At 37.6% G+C, this 15598-nt stretch overlaps 1 protein-coding gene across 1 annotated transcript in view; it reads left to right on the top strand.

The window, feature by feature from the left end:
* Positions 1–12833, top strand: part of MOXD1 (monooxygenase DBH like 1) — a 94766-nt gene extending 81933 nt beyond the window's left edge. The window contains exons 11-12 of the mRNA XM_027972473.2: positions 10936–11104; positions 11587–12833. Coding sequence (XP_027828274.1) covers positions 10936–11104; positions 11587–11754 — 337 coding nt within the window. The 3' untranslated portion in view covers positions 11755–12833. The remainder of the gene's footprint in view (positions 1–10935; positions 11105–11586) is intronic.
* Positions 12834–15598: the final 2765 nt, after the last annotated feature.

Here is a 15598-nt window from a genome sequence, read left to right as displayed (position 1 = left end):
CCATGGAATTTTCCAGACAAGAGTACTGGAGTGGGTTGCCATTTCCTACTCCAGGGAATCTCCCCAACCCAGCGACTGAACCTGAATCTCTTTTGTCTCCCTACATTGGCAGGCAGATTCCTTACCTTTGTACCACCTGGGAAGCCTTCTTATAGGATCAGTTCAGCTGCTTAGTTGTATCCAACTCTTTGCGAACCCATGCACTGCAGCACACCAGGCTTCCCCGTTCTTCACCAACTCCTGGAGCTTGCTCAAACTCATGTCCATCAAGTCAGTGATGCCATCCAACCATCTCATCCTCTGTCGTCCCCTTCTCCTCCTGCCTTCAAACTTTCCCAGCATCAGGGTCTTTTCCAGTGAGTCAGTTCTTTGCATCAAGTGGCCAAAATATCGGAACTTCAGCTTCAGTCCTTCCAATGAATATTCAGGACTGATTTCCTTTTGTATTGACTGGTTTGATCTCTTTTCAGTGCAAGGGACTTTCAAGAGTCCTATTATAGGAAATAGGTATTCAAAATGTTAATTTAGCCACTATGTTGAGAAAAGACTCTAGGAGGGCAAGAGTAGAAATAATATAATCAACCAGGAGATTTGTGATTGTCTAGTTGAAAGGTGAGGGTGACTTAGACCAGGATGGTGCCAGTAAAATCGGTGAGAAATGGTTCCAATCAGATTACCTTTTGAAGGTAGCCCTCACTGGACTTGTTGATTAACTACATCTCTGGGAGATGGTGAAGGAAAGAGAAGAGGAAAGGAAAAATAATCATGTCCTAATGGTGCAGGGAAACATATTTGAAAAAGAAATTGAGAATTATTATTAATATTAAGTTTGATATAGAAAAAAAAGGATTTTATCCATTCTTAGCAGTACTACGAAGAAGAATTAGGATGGCTGGTAGAAAGTTTGAAGTGTAGATTTTATTTTTATACAAGGAAGAATTTTCTAATGATTAGGATTTTTTAAAATTAATCAGTCAATTACAAAAGGACTGATGTAATTAGGCAAAAGTGACACATAGATTTTTGAGGGGGCGTATTTAAGGAAAGATTAAATAAACACTTAATGAGGATGTGGTAAAGACATAGATCTGAAGGAGAATCTAATTATGGCCTACTTTTTGTTCCAAAATTTTATAGGGATTATAAATTAGAAACTGCAACACTCTTCTTTTTAAATTAAACCCACTATTCATAGATATGTTCTACTGAGTTCCTATTCAGTCAACCCAATGACCACCACATCAGAGGTCTGTATCTGCTAAAATACAAATAACAAAATGCTGGTATAAATTAGGTTGTAGCTTCTGAAGTATTTTCACATATGTAATTTCAGTTAATTTGTTTTCACACAGTTTTATTAGGTAGAGCAGTATTTGCAGTCCTCATTCAGAGAAGGAAAAATGGAAACTGAAGATTAAGAATCTGTTCAACTTCATAGATTACATAATCAATGGGGGAGGTGGGATTTGTATTGTCGTTGCTATATACGTGCCTTTTTGTTCACAGTAACTACATTACAAACAAGTAAAATGTCAATAAAAATCACAACGACACATAAAATGTCACACTAGAAGCACTAGGATATAGTCTTGTTTTTAAAATATCAAGATTGTATGTTTCTTGCATGGATGTTTAGTCACTTCAGTCACGTCCTACTCTTTGGTACCCTACGGACCATAGGCCACCAAGCTCATTTGTCTATTGGATTTTCCAGGCAATAATACTGGAGTGGGGAGCCATTTATTTCTCCAAGGAATCTTTGGGACCCAGGGATCGAACCCAGGTCTCCTGCATTGCAGGCATTCTTTACCATCTGAGCCACCAGGAAAGCCCATATTGCTTCTTACTAAGACTTAAACGGGCTTCCCTGACGGCTCTGACTGTTCAGGAGTCTGGCTGCAATGTGGGAGACCTGGGTTCGATCCCTGGGTTGGGAAAATCCCCTGGAGGAGGGCGTGGCAACCCACTTCAGTATTCTTGCCTGGACAATCCCATGGACAGAGGAGCTTGGCAGGCTGCAGTCTATGGGGTCGCAAAGAGTCGGACATGACTGAGGACAGCACAGCAAGACCTAAATAGCTTTGTTTTTTTCCCTTTAGAATATTTTTAATGTATTGACTAGAAACTTCCTAATCAAGAGAACACTGGAGGGAATGTTAGATGAACATTCAAAGCTGTGTATTTACAAGATAAACAAACTGCATGCTATGATCCAGTTATTTTCTTTTCTGCTCAACTTGTATGAAGCCTCTGAAAATGCTTATCTCCTGTGTCCCAACAAGCTTTGTCAGTGTCCACTAGTTTGAGCTCCTCCAGGAAATACTGAAGTTGGGATTTTCGTCACTTAGACAGGGAGAATTGCTTCACAGAACAAGACTAGTTTTGAGATGTCATTGCCCACATAAAACATTTAACTACATGTTTAAATATATTTATTCTACAAAAATATGAATGAAAAAGAACCTCTGTTATAAGTACATGTTTGGACTTTAAATCAGACTTTTAAGTTTAGTTCATCATCAGTTCAGTTCAGTCAGTTCAGTTCATTCGCTCAGTCAGGTCCGACTCTTTGCGACCCCATGAATCGCAGCACACCAGGCCTCCCTGTTCATCACCAACTCCTGGAGTTCACCCAAACTTATGTCCATTGAGTCGGTGATGCCATTCAGCCATCTCATCCTCTGTCATCCCCTTCTTCTCCTGCCCCCAATCCCTCCCAGCATCAGGGTCTTTTCCAATGAGTCAACTCTTCGCATGAAGTGGCCAAAGTATTGGAGTTTCAGTTTCAGCATCAGTCCTTCAAATGAACACCAAGGACTGATCTCCTTTAGGATGGACTGGTTGGATCTCCTTGCAGTCCAAGGGACTCTCAAGAGTCTTCTCCAACACCACAGTTCAAAAGCATCAATTCTTCAGTGCTCAGCTTTCTTCACAGTCCAACTCTCACATCCATACATGACCACTGGAAAAACCATAGCCTTGACTAGACGGACGTTTGTTGGGAAAGTAATGTCTTTGCTTTTGAATATGCTATCTAGGTAGGTCATAGCTTTCCTTCCAAGGAGTAAGTGTCTTTTAATTTCATGGCTGCAATCACCATCTGCAGTGATTTTGAAGCCCCCCAGAATAAAGTCTGACACTGTTTCCACTATTTCCCATCTATTTCCCATGAAGTGATGGGACCAGATGCTATGATCTTAGTTTTCTGAATGTTGAGATTTAAGCCAAATTTTTCACTCTCCTCTTTCACTTTCATCACACTGACATAAATATTATTAAAGGCCAAACCAACAAGGTACTGGGAAAAAGATAGAGAAAGGGTTTTGGGTGCTTTTTTTTGTTTTGCTTATGAAAATATTGCTAATTTGGTTTTAGGATACAGTATTAAACAGGAATATCATATAACATATAACCTAGAATCTTCTAGTTTTGCTTTTAATGTAAGGACTATTTAGGTGCCCCATTTTATTTTAAAGATTCTGTAGCAATTCTAGGATTAGAGGATACATTGGGAGAAAAATAGAGACACGTACATTCTGTCTCAAAATTTGTGTGTTGTGGAGGGTGCAGTTTTCCTCTGCCTTCTACAGATCTGGCAAGGCTTAAGGAAAAACAAAACCTCCCAAAGATCAGATAACAGAATAGATAATGAGTTTAGATAAATTTGTATCCCCTGCTAGACATACATCAACACTCTCCATGTGGTTCCAGTGAGGTTTATGTGATGGAAAGTTCCTGCTTCATTTGTTCTCTTTCTTAAAAAAAAATCTGGAGAGGTGTTTTTTCTATTCTCTTCAGGGAAAAAAAATCACTTTATGTTGATAAGGTGTTAAAATCACATAGGCTTATTATAGAGCATTTAGGTAATGCATAAAAAAGTTTTTAAAAAGAGGACACAAACTATCACTCAAATTCTGTTAGAAATAAATAACACTGACATTAATTGAATGTCATTGGAGACATCTTTCTGTATAGGTATTGATGCAAAGATGAATAGATCAGGGTTGTGAAAGTCTCTCAGTCGTGTCCAACTCTTTGCAACCCCAGGGAATTCTCCAGGCCAGAATACTAGAGTGGGTAGCTGTTCCCTTCTCCAGGGGATCTTCCCAACCCAAGGACCGAACCCACATCTCCTGAATTGCAGGTGGATTCTTTACCAGCTGAACCACCAGGGAAACCCAGATCAGTGTTAGAAAGATTATAATTTGTTTACTGCTTTAAACAAAAATATTAAAGTTTAATTTTGTTTAAATTTATCAGAAGACAATTAAAATTGAATAATCATTGAATAAATAAACGTTGTTGTTTTTAATGACAAGAAATAATATTATATAAAGGAGGTCTCAGATGCTGAGAAAATAGGTCATAAAAGATATTAGCATTTTTTTAAACACTGTATTTTAGTTTAGATCATAAAAATGAGAACATTCACACTTTCACATTTTCTCCCAACCTCCCTTTTTGTACCTCCAAATATTTATTATTTATATTAGAATTTTCATACTCTCAAGATTTTTAATTTTTCGCCTTTAATTCTGAACCATAATTTCCACAATATTTATTGCAGCTTTTATAGATTCCATGATAATCCCTAATCTTCATATGATTTCTGCATTTCTAGGGGCTTCCCTGGTGGCTCAGATGATAAAGCATCTTCCTGCAATGCAGGAGACCCGGGTTCAATCCCCGGTTTGGGAAGATCCTCTGGAGAAGGAAATGGCAACCCACTCCAGTATTCTTGCCTGGACAACTTCATGGATGGAGCCTGGTAGGCTACAGTCCGGGGGGTCGCAAGGAGTTGGACATGACTGAGCGACTTCACTTCATACTTCATTAGGTGCTTTAATTTGACTCTTCAGTATTTTGTCCTCAGTTACTTAATCAAGAAGGGCTTCCACATGCTTTAGTCCTTCATGTTTGAAAATTATATTTGTGCAACATTTGGTTAGATATAGTGCTTGGGAATCATATTCCCCCCTCCCCCCACCTTCGGAGATGTCTTTGGATAAATGGGCTCATTCTTCCTCTACCTGTAGAATTTGTAAGTTCAGTTGAACATATTTCAGTGTTGAGTATATGAATCAAAATTTTTGGAAATACAAAGTGTTTTACATATTTACACATATAAATATTTACATATTTTCTGGAAATATATGTATTCACTTCCTTTTTTTTCATTACAAGGAAATTTTCATATGTCTGCAAACTTTTTTCTAATCTATTTGGGATTTTTCTCAAGAGTTTCCCTATAATTTTTCACAAGTGCTCTTCTGCCTCTTGCTTTCTTTTTTTTCTTTTAAAAAAACATACTTGGTGCTAAATTTGTTTTGTCTAAAATTTATTTCCTTTGGTCCATCTCCTTTTTCATCTCATTCTGTTGTTTTATTATCCTGTATTTGAGCTCTTGTTTAATCGCATTCATGTTCTTATTAAATAAACATAGCATGAAACACTTGTGGAAACTCTCTCCATAATTGCTTTATATCATCTTCTAGAATAGATTTTTTGTCTCTCCCTCTCTCTCTCTCTCTCTCTTTTGTCTTCACTGGATATTGAATTAGTTGAAATGTGATATTATTTCCTTTCACCCTAAGTTTCATGGTTGTTTGGCCATTCTTTCTTTTTGCTGAGCCAGTACTGTTTAAAACTTCTCTTTGGTAAACATAGGTGAGGTTTTGACTACTTTCTAAGCAAATCTGAGAGTAGTTTGCTTTCTCTCCACACCACAGTTTGAGGTTTGGGTGATATATATATATATGTGTGTGTGTGTGTGTGTGTGTGTGTGTGTGTGTGTGTGTGTGTTTTGGAGGGGTGATGTATTTTATGTGGGTTTCCCTTGTGGGTCAGCTGGTAAAGAGTCCGCCTGCAATGCAGGAGACCTGGGTTCCATCCCTGGGTTGGGAAGATGCCCTGGAGAAGGAAAAGGCTACCCACTCCAGTATTCTGGCTTGGAGAAGTCCATGGACTATATAGGCTAAAGGATTGCAAAGAGTCAGACATGACTGAGCAACTTTCACTTGTCCACTTGTTCATATTTTATGTAGTTTCTCTTCTGTATTTTGAGGGTAAACGGCTGTGAGTGCAGAGGTGTGACTCTGTTCTCTATATCACAATACAGGGGTTATTCCCTCCTCAGATTTTATTAAAAATCTATTAGAGGATGTTTTCTAACTGGTTGGAGCTGACTGCCTTTCAGTAGAGGGATGTCCCAGGCCTTATTATATTAGTCTGCCAAATCTGTTACAGCTCACAAACCTCTGCTTCTGTCAGGGAGATTCAACTATGCTCGATCCTTCCCAACTTCATTTACTCAGAGAGTGTGGAGAGGGTTAGGAGTTGTGCCTCATTAAGTCCGATTTCCTGGTTTCCTTCTTTGACATGATTGGGAAAGTATAGGTTGTATCTTTTTTGTCTGTTTGTTGATAGGTTTTTATTTCTTGTTTGTTATTTATTTATTTAAGTCAAATTGCTTGAGATAGCGCTTACATCCAATTAAATGCCCCTTTGTTAAGTATGGGCTTCCCAGGTGGCTCAGAGGTAAAGAACTCACCTGCCATCACAGGAGATGCAGGAGACGTGGGTTCAATCCCCGGGTCGGAAAGATCTTCTAGAGGAGGAAATGGAAGCCCACTCCAGTATGCTTGCCTGGGAAATCCCATGGACAGAGCCTGGCGGGATACAGTTCCTAGAGTCGCAAAGGAGTCGGACAAGACTGAGCAACTGAGCCCGCACGTGTGCTAAGTATGCTGTTAGAAAGTTCTCTCCGCTGTGTTTCCTGTTTAACCACATCACGGATGGCATTTTCATCACCACGGAGACACCTCCGGAGACACCCACCTCCACACAAAGCCCCAGGAAAGCACGAACCTGCTTTATGTCACTATTAGTTTGATCTTTTCTAGATTTTATGCACGTAGGATCATATGGTATATAGTCTTTTGTGCCTGGCTTCTTTAACTGAGAATGTTTTTGAGATTCGTCTGTACTGAAAGTAACCTGTACATATCTATATGTGTGTACACGTGTGTATCACCAATCCATTCCTTTTTATTGCTGAGTAGTATTCCCCAGTGTGTATATACCTAAAATTTCATTTATCTGTTCATCAGTTGAAAAACATTTGGATTGTTTCAGTTTGTGGCAATTATGAGGCAAGCTGCTATAAACATTATTGTATTCATCTTTGTATGGACACGTTTTCAATTTCTGCTTTCATACCTAGGGGTGGAATCCTTGGATTGTACACTGAGTCTGTGTTTACCGCACTGAGACTCTCAAATGTCTTCCCAAATAACGTTCCTTGCTACATTCTCACTGGTGATCTGTAAGATTTCCCACTGTTTAACAATCTTACCAGTGTTCTCTGTATTTTCTGCATTTTGAATTTCATCTATTTTAATGTGTATGCAGTGGTATCTTACTGTAGTTTTATATTTCATTTCCCCTGTGACAAATGATATTGAGCCTCTTTTCACATGCTGATTAGTCATTTATATATGTTCCTTTTTAACTGTTCAAATTCTTGTCCATTTAACTGAGTTATTTTTTTTTATTATTGAGTTGTAAGAGTTCTTTATAATTTTAAAGAGTTCTTTATACTTTAGATATATATTCTTTGTCAGGTGTATGTTGTAAATAATTTTTTTCTGGTCTATGGCTTGATTTTAATTTTTTAGCTGTATTTTTCTGAAGTCCATTTTATTATTTTTGGTTTGTTTTGTGCTTTTGATATCCCGTGTAAGAAACTGTTGCCTGCCCAAGATTGTGAAGATTTTCTCTTTTTTTCTTTTTCCCTAAAAGCTTTATAGTTTTAGCATTAGGTTGAAGATCCATTTTGAAAAATTTTCTGTTTGTTGAATTTTCTGAGGTTCATGTATTTCATATAGACATCAAGTTGTACAAGAACTGTTTGATGAAAAAAGCTACTTTTTTCCTATATAATTACTCTGAATTGTTGCAAATTATTTCACCATATATTGACAATTTCTGGACTCTGAGTTCTGTTCATTGTGGTACATGTTTAGCTTTACTATAATACCACACAATTACTATTATAGTTTTATATTGAATCTTGAAATGAATGTGTAAATCCCCAAACTTTGCCATTTTTTTCTTTTTCCAAAGTTATTTTGGATAGTCTAAGTTTATTTCATTTCTGTACATTTTTAAATCGACTAGCCAATTAAATCATGCTTATAAAGAAAAATCACTGGTTTCCCTGGTGGTTCAGACGGTAAAGCATCTGTCTACAGTGTGGGAGAACTGGGTTCCAGCCCTGGGCTGGGAAGATCCTCTGGAGAAGGAAGTGGCAATCCACTTCAGTATTATTGCCTGGAAAATTCCATGGACAGTGGAGCTTGGTAGGCTACAGTCTGTGGGGTCGCAAAGAGTCGGACACAACTGAGCGACTTCACTTTCACTTTATAAAGAAAAATTACTCATCAGCATTAAATCCTTTATTTTTATCAACTAAAGTGATATATAAGTAATACCCTTCAATTTATATGTGGATCTGGGTAGTTATTTAGACACTGCCCAGATGTGCAGAATTGTAATGGTTTTACTTTCTAGAACATTCCTAAATTTCTAATAACTAAGTCCCAGTCCCAATGAGAGCAGAACTTGAACATTATCTGTTCAAGTTATAGCCCTGGTGGGCTACAGTCCATGGGGCCACAAAGAGACAGACAAGACTGAAGTGACTCAACACACACCCGTTCACTCTTGCTGCTGCTGCTGCTTCTAAGTCACTTTTGCTAGCAAACTGCAGAAAACTTAGGGAGTTAGCAGAGATTCCAGTGTCCTCTTGTGGTAGTTTAGGAGATTACAGGCTGATGATCTACCACCACCCCCGCCCACCCCCCCACCCCCGCACCCCCAGCATTTTCCTGGTTATAAAGATTTTTCCTTTTTTCAAGACAAATACCTTATCTCCTTGAAAAGTAAATTTGCTTTTTAATATTTGATTTAAAGTTACTTTATATTTAATGAAACTTAGCTACTTTGGGGAGGCTGTAGTTGCTTCAGTTGTGTCTGACTCTTTGTGACCCCATGAACTGTATAGCCCACCAGGCTCCTCTGTCCATGGAATCTCCCAGACAAGAATGCTGGAGTGGGTTGTCATTTCCTTCTCCAGGGAATCTTTCTGATTCAGGGATGGAGCTCACATCTCCTGCATTGGCAGGCAAGTTCTTTACCACTTGGACCTAGCTTTTAGTATATTTTAAATAACATGGTATGTAAATATAATGGGCCTCTTTCAAGTTAAATTTTCACTTTATACAAGTTTTTACATGTACAAATTTTATTGTGTACTAATTCTGGATTGTACCTCTATAAGTCTCCGCAGAGTATTTAATTTACAGTGCTATCGACTTTAGGTCATTGCTAGATCTGTTTGCTGCAGTGTGATGGCGCTTGCTCATTTTTTATGGTATTTTAAAGTCTCTGTGTGAAACAGTGCATTTAAAACTCAACAAAGATATATTGACTTTAATTAAAGAAAAAATGTTAGGAATAAAGAATATAAAGATCCTTGTATATAACCTATTATTCATTATCTCACATTAAAGTACAGAGGAAATGTTTTCATTTTAAACATAAAAAATTTATCTTCATAACTCTAAAAGATTATAATAAAGAATGTTTAATTTAATTAAAAAGATAATATTAAACGTGCCTGATTAGGTTATGTGTGTAAGAGAGAGAGCTGATACTACATAATTAAATGAAGAAATTATGAAGATCAAGTATTAAAAATGTAGATTCCTCAGCTGGAGGTTAATTCATTGCTAATTATTAAAATTGCTAGAACTTCCTCTTGGGGTGTTAAGGGAGCCGAACACCTACCAGTTACTCATGATAATCTCTTGGATGGTCCATGGAACAGAACATGCAAATTTTTGAACTACACTTTTCCTTTTTTTGAGAATCAATAATATAAAATTTATATTTCTTGGACATTTAACATATATTTTTCTTCAGCAGCAAGTAAAAGCAGAGTGTATCATCTTTAAAATATTTTTTTCTCTAAAATTTAAAAACACTGGTTCAATTTTTTAAAAAGTAAGTTGCCACTTAGGCAAGCAAAAACAGGACAACCAGCAGTGGTCAGGCTTTTCAACAGTGGGGAATTGAAATTTCCATTGTTGTTCAGTATATCTTTTGATATTCTGTACATTTCTTCATTATACCATTAGCATTGTAGTCTTCAGAACTGAACGCTTATCAGTTATATTGTTAACCAAAGCCAAAACAGTTATGTGAGGAATTGTGGGACTCCGGGGAAGCTTTCTAAGTCAAAACTATTTGTCTAAAAGTAACACTCATCTGCTACTAAACTGAGAAATTTTCTTTTTAAAAAAGACTTCTTCTTTTATATGTGTTTCTTCTAGTAACTGCTCAAGAGTTCATTAGTACTTTCAATTAAGTTATCTATGTGTGCGTAAAAATGAACTAGTATGAAGTCTGTTTTAGAATACAGTAAGTCCCCTACATACAAATGCATTTCCTTCTGAGAGAGTATTCGTAAGTCCAATTTGTTAAGTCCAGCAAAGTTAGCCTAGGTACCCAGCTAACATAATTGTCTATATAGTATTGTACTGTAATAGGTTTATAATACTTTTCACACAAAAATATGCAGATAAAAAACAAACATAGAGTTTGGGAACGCATGTAAGAATTAAAGATTTTAAAATTATTAAAAAAAAAGAAAAAACAAACATAGAAAGTAAAGAAAGCATTTTTAATCTTACAGTACCATACTTTGAAAAGTGCAGGAGTACAGTACAACAGCTGGCATACAGGGGTCTGTTTGCATCTTTTTGCATCTTTAAAAGCTCATATGTAGGGGACTTATGGTATTGAAAAGTAATGGAAACACAAAATGCTTTTGTTCTGAATATAACTCATTCTGGTTATTTATTTTATATTCAGGACCTGGCCTTTCATTATCAAAAGCCCTAAGCAGTATAAAAACCTTTCTTTCATGGATGCAATGAACAAGTTTAAATGGACTAAGAAGGAAGGTCTTGCCTTCAATAAGCTTGTCCTTAGCCTCCCGGTCAACGTGAGATGTTCCAAGACAGACAACGCAGAGTGGTCGGTAAGTCCCACTTTGTTTTAATCTTCAGGGAAAACAGATCCTGCGTCTTACCTGAATCCACAACAGATAACATGAAAGGAACAGACAGATATCCATAAATTCAGTTGTCTTTTGATAAGTCTGAGAATTTTTCAGTGATTACATAGATGCCCCAAAACTCCTGATTCCACTTCCTTCAAAGAAGGACGTTTATTCTAAAACTAAAGTTGGGACAAAAAAGGAATAAGGTGGGATGAAAGCTTCAGAAAGAAACTCAACAGAGCATGTTTTATATCTCTTCTTTCCCAAAGGTGTGTCTGACCCTTTCTCCACCTTCCTGGGAATCCCTAGGATTCTGACTGCCTGATGGACAACTTCAGCATCCGTTCCTTCTCTCCCACCCTTTTCCCCCCTGCAGAAGCACAGGGGCTGAGCAAGCTTGGCCGCAGTCCTGCTCTTCAATCACACACTCAGTGGCTTTGTTTCTGCTCTTTCGTTTTCAGATTCAAGGCATGACAGCATTACCTCCAGATATAGAAAGACCGTATCAAGCAGAGCCCTTGGTGTGCGGAGCTTCTTCCACTTCCCTGCGTGGAAATGTCTGTCTTGAGCTGCTCCTGAGCTTCGTGGTCCTGGGCAGCACGCTCAGCACCAGGAGCTTCTGCCCGTAATTCTGTCCTGCTCGGTGACCATGGCTTTCCGTGATCTGAGCCTGACATTTCTCATGCAGGTTAAGGACATTATGAGGTGTGAAGGGTGAGGGTGAAGACCTTGGAGACTTCTTTCACAGGTTCCCTTCCTCCTGTCCCCTCTTCCTTCCCAGGCTTCCTGAGAGATGTCCGTCAGGTTCTCATCTTTTCCTCAGAAATATCTGGTAAAATGTATGAATCATTCAGTAAAGCAAAATTGACCTTACATAACCTCTTAAAAAAATTGGACAAAGTCAAGTGGAAGTAAAAGACTTCTTTATCTCCCGTATTTCATTTTATTGAAATACTTGTTGCTATGTTACTTTTTAAAATTATTAATTTGATTTCTATATTCCTCTTTTTAAATGTTTTTATCTTAAAGGTGTAAATGGAAGTACTCTCCACTCCAGAGTTCTTCCTCTTCACTGCTCTTTGGGGTGATTTCCGCAATGGAACAGTGGTTCCTCCTATGTTCTTGTAATATCTGGTTCTGTCCTTTTCTGTGAATTACTCATGGGCCCCTGACCTCAACGCTTTCTGATGGTGTCTAGTCGGCTCATTCACCTGAATCTGAGTCCCAAACTACCCTGAACGCATCTTTTTTCCCCCCTTCCTTGCTCAGCACTGGCCAAGTGAGTTTTTTCCTTGAGCTTGTCACTATCCAGAAAGAAAGAAGCTATAGAAAACACACCACGGTACATCACTGATTGTAGGCTGAGGAGAAAATGTAGCTGGCTGCAAACTCAATGCTGTGAGGGGTCTTTTGTGAATGTCCAGGACAAAGGCCAGAGGGTGTGACCCAGCTGAGGAGGATGTGAGGTCCTCTCTGACCATGTTGGGTATCACACGTGTTGCATACTGGCTCAATTTGAGTCACAGTTGCTATTGTAGATTTATTTTTATATTAGTTAAGAAACTAACTTTCCAAAATCAAATTGTCACCAATCTTGTCCCCTTTTTTGTTCTTTTGGTATAGATCAGCCAAATCTTGTCTTGTGTCTTTTGCTCATTGTCTTAAGCTAAGTTTGTTTGGATCATATTAATAAACTAAATGAAATTAATTTTTTTGTGTGATATCTTGTATACTCCTTGAGAGAAGCAAGTGGTTCAGTACTGCCAGATTTGCCAGTCACATCAATTAAGAACGTTGTGTTTTTCCATTTCATTTTTAAGCCGTTTCTCCCCAGCAAACAATGTCTTAAACACAAACCAGGCATGCATGTGTGTTTAGCTGTGCAGTATGTGTGACTCTTTGCACCCTATGGACTTAGCCTGTCAGGCTTCTTTGTCCATGGGATTTTCCAGGCAAGAATACTGGAGTGGGTTGCTATTTCCTCCAGCGGATCTTCCCTATGCAGGGATCAAACCCATGTCTCCTGCATTGCAGGTGGGATCTTTACCACTGAGCCACCTGGGAAGTCCCAACACAGTCTTCATTGTTTTTTAAATAAATATTGTCTTTTGGAGTTTTTCCTTCTTGATTCTTTGAATTTGTCCACTTAATGGAATGTTTGTAACACTTATGAGGAGTATTTTACTGTTAAGTTTAATCCTTTTTCATAAGTGCTATATATCAGATTCTATGTTTTTCCATCCAAATATTTATATAATATGACCATCCCAAACACTCTGTATTTGAAATATCATGTTTATTTTTAGTTCAGAATTTCTGAATCTGAGATATCAAAGAAAAATGATTTCCTTTGGAAATTGTGTAATATTATATTTGTTTTCATTGTTCTTGGTAAGGAAGCTGAACATACTGGCTAGAAAAGGATACACAACTTTTGGAAACTCAAATTTTTAGAGCCAGGGAAAGCTATTTTTCCAGTTGATGTTGCTAAGAATAAAGCAGGTATTCCTCTCATAGGAATCCTCATGAGTATATATATATATAATTTTGAAGCACTGACTCTTTGCAATTAGAATAGGTCATCTGTTGTATTCAAATCTAGCATAGTAAGCTGGTATCTTATGAGCAGAAAATGGTCAATTGAATAGACTCATGGCAGCATCCCTTACCCCCGGGCCAGTGGAGTGTTCCATGGAAAATATGAAGAGCCATGGAAAATTGCTACAAATTTTAAAAGGCTTACTGTTGCACTTCTCAGAGTCTTGAATATATGATTGTGTATTGGAAAGGTCAAGTTATGTAGTATGAAACATTTCTCAAACTCATTGACCACTTGACCATGTTGTATTGGACCAACGTTCCTCAAGGAACAAGCTTTGGGACACGTAATATGGGACACGTACTTTTCCCAGCAGATCGTGTCCAGGTTTATGTAACAATTTTTTTAAAAAATTTCAAGCTGTTCATGGTGAACTGCAAAGCATAGCCCAACAAACATGGGCCTTCCACTTGTGTTCACTAGTCTGTTCCTAATTTGCTGTTCTATTTTGCCAACCCACTATTTTTTATTAACCTAGAGTTAGTACAATTTACAGAGAACATAGAAAAGGAAATTTACATTTTTAAAGGTAAAAAATTCACTAAACTGAATTATGTGGCACGAATAAAACATTTGAGAAGTGTTGACAAATAAGGCTATATATTTTTGAAAAATTTTAGGCCTATGCTGCTGTTGCTGCTAAGTCGCTTCAGTCATGTCCAACTCTTTGCAACCCCATGGGCTACTGCCTACCAGGCTCCTCGGCCCATGGGATTTTCCAGGCAAGAGTAGTGGAGTGGTTTACCATTGCCTTCAACACAGACTAATGGTATGGGATTGATGTAATTCAAAAAATGTTTTTTGAAAATTGGGAGGAGTCATTCCATATTGCAAATATAGAATGCAAGTCTGATTTGAACCAATTTCTCTCTTAGTATTTTAAAATAAGCCCATTAAATATTGACAACCAAAATAATTCCATATATTTGTACAGTGCTTTGAAATTTGCAAAGTGCTTTCACGATATTTCTCACTTAGTGTTTAAAACTGCTTTTCAAGTTGAGTACTTGAATGCAGAAAAGCTAACCAGATAGCATACTGTACTGCAGTAATCATTGGAGACCTAAGTTTCAATCACTTTACAAACTACACATGTATAAATTAAATCTAAATTACTTGCACTTACTAAGCTTTGTTTTCCTATTGGTAAAGTAGGAATAATAGATTCTAACCTTATGAAGTTGCTTGTGGGTTAAATGTGACGATCAAGGAATAGCATCCGGCATAATGATCTGTCAATATTAGTTTTCTTCCTCCCTTTGCAAAATCTCCAGTTTAAGGTAAACAGTATCTGATAACAAATGCAGATTTTTCTCTCCTCCTAGCAGACATAATCAGCTGAAATTTGACTTTAACAACCACTTTTACTGAGTGAATGATACGTGTCAAATGAATACTGGGTCTGAGTGAATTTGGCAATCGTGAGTTCGTGCTCAGTTGCTAAGTAGTGTCAGACTTTTTGCATGGACTGTACCATAGACTCTACCCACCAGACTCCTCTGTCCATGGAATTTCCCAGGCAAGAATACTGGAGTACGTTGCTATTTCCTTCTCCAGGGGAACTTCCTGACCCAGGGATCAAACCCATGTCTCTTGCATTAGCAGATAGATGGGTTCTTTACTACTGAACCACCAAGGAAGCCTGAATTTTGTAATCACTCCCTCAAAAAAAATTTTTTTATTGACTGCCTGCTTGTTATGTTTTATGTTTCTGAAGAGCAAAAATACCATGTTTTGCTCTTTTATTTCTGAAAATAATGTGTTCTCATTGAAACTAACGATATTTCAGAGTTCAAATTAACTGTATCTTGTCTTTTATGTGGTTAGTTTTTAAGATGAATAGCTTTAAAATTCTACACTATTTTTTATTGCTT

This window comes from Ovis aries, chromosome 8, assembly GCF_016772045.2.
Source record: "Ovis aries strain OAR_USU_Benz2616 breed Rambouillet chromosome 8, ARS-UI_Ramb_v3.0, whole genome shotgun sequence".
In the NCBI taxonomy this organism is placed as follows: Eukaryota; Metazoa; Chordata; class Mammalia; order Artiodactyla; family Bovidae; genus Ovis; species Ovis aries.
The sequence above is the reverse complement of the archived record's forward strand: the minus strand, read 5'-3'. Positions and strand labels throughout refer to the sequence as shown.